This window comes from Lipotes vexillifer, unplaced genomic scaffold (assembly GCF_000442215.2).
Source record: "Lipotes vexillifer unplaced genomic scaffold, Lipotes_vexillifer_v1.1 scaffold749, whole genome shotgun sequence".
Lineage (NCBI taxonomy): Eukaryota > Metazoa > Chordata > Mammalia > Artiodactyla > Lipotidae > Lipotes > Lipotes vexillifer.
Genome location: NW_006782834.1, coordinates 879,782 through 883,306, shown reverse-complemented (window position 1 = coordinate 883,306; position 3,525 = coordinate 879,782). Strand labels below are relative to the sequence as shown.

General features: G+C 42.7%; 1 protein-coding gene across 2 annotated transcripts in view; it reads left to right on the top strand.

Annotated features, from left to right (window-relative positions):
- The first annotated feature begins 309 nt into the window (after positions 1-309).
- The window catches only part of MRPL1 (mitochondrial ribosomal protein L1), a 59,625-nt gene continuing 56,409 nt past the window's right edge, over positions 310-3,525 (top strand). Inside the window, exon 1 of one of the 2 annotated variants that reach the window (XM_007455408.1) lies at positions 310-497. In XM_007455408.1, the coding sequence (XP_007455470.1) occupies positions 458-497 (40 nt within the window). In that variant the 5' untranslated portion in view covers positions 310-457. The remainder of the gene's footprint in view (positions 498-3,525) is intronic. The other variant, XM_007455409.1, reaches the window with a different exon arrangement.

Sequence of the window (3,525 nt, the reverse complement as noted above, 5' to 3'; positions counted from 1 at the left end):
TACGAGGCTGGAAACGTGGCGGTGGAAGCTGGTGAGATTATTCAGATTTTCTGTTTTTCATGCTCTCCTGGGTACTCTCACAATTTATTAATAAAATGATCGTTCTGAGTACACTTAAAGAATCAAAAAGAAAAAAATAAAAAGGAATAAAATAGTTGGATTATCGCCAACAGGACCGTACTTTCCCGGAAGGGCAGGTTTCCCTGAAGATGGTTGAACTGTCGAACCGGAACCAGGAAACACTGGGCTCTACACAGCACGCAGGACTAACGAGAACACAGAGACGGGGCACCCGCGCGGTGCGCCCTCCCGCGCCAGCTCGAAGGCTTACTTTGGTCCCACCTCCTTTCCTCTTGCTCCTTCGAATCCCTTCCCCCTCCGCCGTTTCCGGATAGGAACACTTTGTAAATTCTTTCCAAGTTGAAGCGTGGGACCAATTTCGTCAACACAATCCGGAATGGTCAACATGGCGGCGGCTGTAAGATTCCTCGGTAGAGGTAAAGCGAGGGGTCGTCTGGGCTTGCGGGGGAAATAGCCCTGGCGCCGGGTCTTCTGTGGCTGCACAGTGCAATTCGGACTCTCCTAGGTGCGGGTCTGCACTGGGGGCTCGATAAGCCTCTACTCTTTCTGGACTCTTAAGTTCTCTAGAGGGTCGTTGCTACTTAAAAACGACCTCATCAGAGGTTTCACTCCTTTCTGGAGCTCTCCACCCTAGGACGGGAGTGGGAGGGGGTATACATTGACACCCTTCCAGCCACCCGTAGGGACCGAGGCAGAGACTTGGTTCTGTCTCCGATGCTGGGGATGTGGGCTGCGGGGGGAAAGGAATTTGATACGTGAAGAGAGATCTGGAATGGAAAAGGTGGTATATTTTAGTGGCTTACAACTATAAACTTAGAATACTTGGTGCTTTCGGAGCACATCGTTGCAGGCAATTCCAACTCTTAAACTTCCAGATGTTGTCCAGTTTGGATTAGCATTTATCATTTGGAGGCTAATTCCGTGGTACTTCTTGCTAGCAGCTCTTCTCAGCAGTTAATAAGGTCTGATTTGTTGGCTAGGATGACAACCCTTTTTGGGTACAATAGTTAAAATTTTTTTGTTTTGTGTTTTTGAAGTACAGTGATACGTATTGTTATTTAATTATGGTGGATTTTTGGGTGGAGGCAGCAGCCAGGAACACTCCCATTTTACAGAGGAAGAAACTCTCTTAAGTGTGTCGCCAAGTTCATATAACTAAGTGGCAGAGGAAGACTAAAGCTTAGCTCCTAGACCAGTGATTGATTGACTTTTTTTTTTTAACAGCATCATAGTCTTCTCTTTGAGCTTCGTAACAGGAAAGCTCAGTGTAAAGACCAGCATTCCCTATTTGGGATAGTTGTTGCTTAAAAGATAGGGGTGACAAGAGATCACAACAGACCTTGATAACTGCTAAGTGAGCAAACCAAAAAGTATATCTTTACTGAAAAGAGATTAATGGCACTATCTTCATGTATGACAGAAATAACATTATGTTAGACAAACTAAAGGAACCAAAAGGAGAATCAAAGGTTATCATTCTCTCCTTGCCACATTTTCTTCTCTCATGGCTCTCAGGATGTCTCACTCTCTTAATTTTCTTTTTATCTCACTTGTCACTTCTCACATTACTTTGCTGGTTCCTCCTCTTCTTCCCAATTTCTTACCTTGGAATGTCTCAGAAGCAAGGATTCCACCCTTCTCCTCATGTCTGTTGTATCTAAATTCACTCTTTTAGTGATCTCATCCAAGTTTTGTGGCTTTGACTATTATCTATATCTTAATGGTTCTCAGAATTATCTACAATCAGGACCTCTCTCCTGAACTTTAGATTCTTAAACTCATCTCTCTATTCTAGATCTCCACTTGTATATCTAATCAGCAACCTAACACTTGTCTAAAATCAAACTGATGGTCATCGCCTGGAGTCTTCCCCATCTCATTTGATGGTTACTGCATCCTTTCAGTTGCTCAGACCAGAACCTCAGAATATCCTTGACTCCCCCTCTTTTTCTCACACTTCACATTAAATGGTTGACAAATCCTTTCTGCCTTACCCTCAAAATAAATCCAGAATCTGACTTCTTACTACTTCACTGCAACTACCTTCCAAGCCACTACCATCCCTCACCTAGATTTCTCTACAGTGTACTCTCAACAAGTAGTCTGGTCCTTTAAGAACTTAAATCAAATCATGTTACTCCTATGCTCAAAACTCTGCAAAACCTCCCCATTTTTCTAAATCTAGTCTTTAGAATGGCCTACAGCTGTGCTGTCCATTTTGTTATCCACACTTGAGCACTTCAAATGTGGCTAATCCAACCTGAGTGTATTAAATACACATTAGATTTTGAGGACTTAGTACCAGAAAAAGTAAAATATCTCAATTTTTTTATATTGATAACACGTTGGAATGATAATATTTGGGGGTATTAGCTGTAATAAAATATGTTAATTTTTATTATTAATTAATTTCCCTGATTTCTGTTTCACCTTTTTTTTTATTGTGGCTATTAGAAAATTTAAAGTTATGCATGTGGCTTGTATTATACTTCCATTGGACAGCACTGGCCTAGGGTCTTCCATATCATTTTGTGCTTACCTTCTTCTACCTCCATTCACCCAGCTTACCACTCTTGAGTTCTTCTCCAGCTGCCCTCCTTCTCACTCACTGTGCTGTAGCACATTGGCTTCTTTGTTCCTTAAACACACCAAGAACATTCCTTTGTTGGGAGGACTTTTTCTCTCAAGTGGAGTGGGCCTGGAACACTTTCTCTAGATATTTGCATGACCAACTTTCTCATTTCTTTCAAGCCTTTGCTCAAATGTCACTTTTTTTTTTTCTTTTGCGGTATGCGGGCCTCTCACTGTTGTGGCCTCGCACAGGCTCCGGACGCGCAGCCTCAGCGGCCATGGCTCACGGGCCCAGCCGCTCCGCGGCATGTGGGATCTTCCCAGACCGGGGCATGAACCCGTGTCCACTGCATCGGCAGGCGGACTCTCAACCACTGCGCCACCGGGGAAGCCCCAAATGTCACCTTTTTAAAAGGGCCTACCTTAACCTTCCTATTTAAAACTGCAACCCACTTTCCCCTTGATTCTCAATTCCTTTTACCCAGTGGGTTTCCTCTTACCAGTACCATTTTATGTTTGTTAGTATTGTCCATCCCCAGTAGGATGTAAGCTCCGTGAGGACAGGGATTTTATTTGTTTTGTTCACGAAATACTTAAAGCAGTGCTAGCACATGTTTCGTTGGCATAATCGTTGTCTAATAAATAAATGAGTGAACGAATACATGGATCTTCAACAAAATGCCACCCCTCTTCCATGTGTTGTAATGACTATTAAAGTAATTTGAATCCAGTTTTTGCTCTCATTAGTTGACATTTCCTTCTTTCATTCAACAGATGTTTATCATGTCTTCATTTGCCAAACACTGTGTTTTGTGTTAGGAGCAGAATAGTGAACAAGTTATATACACTCCTTGGCCATGGTACTTATCATCT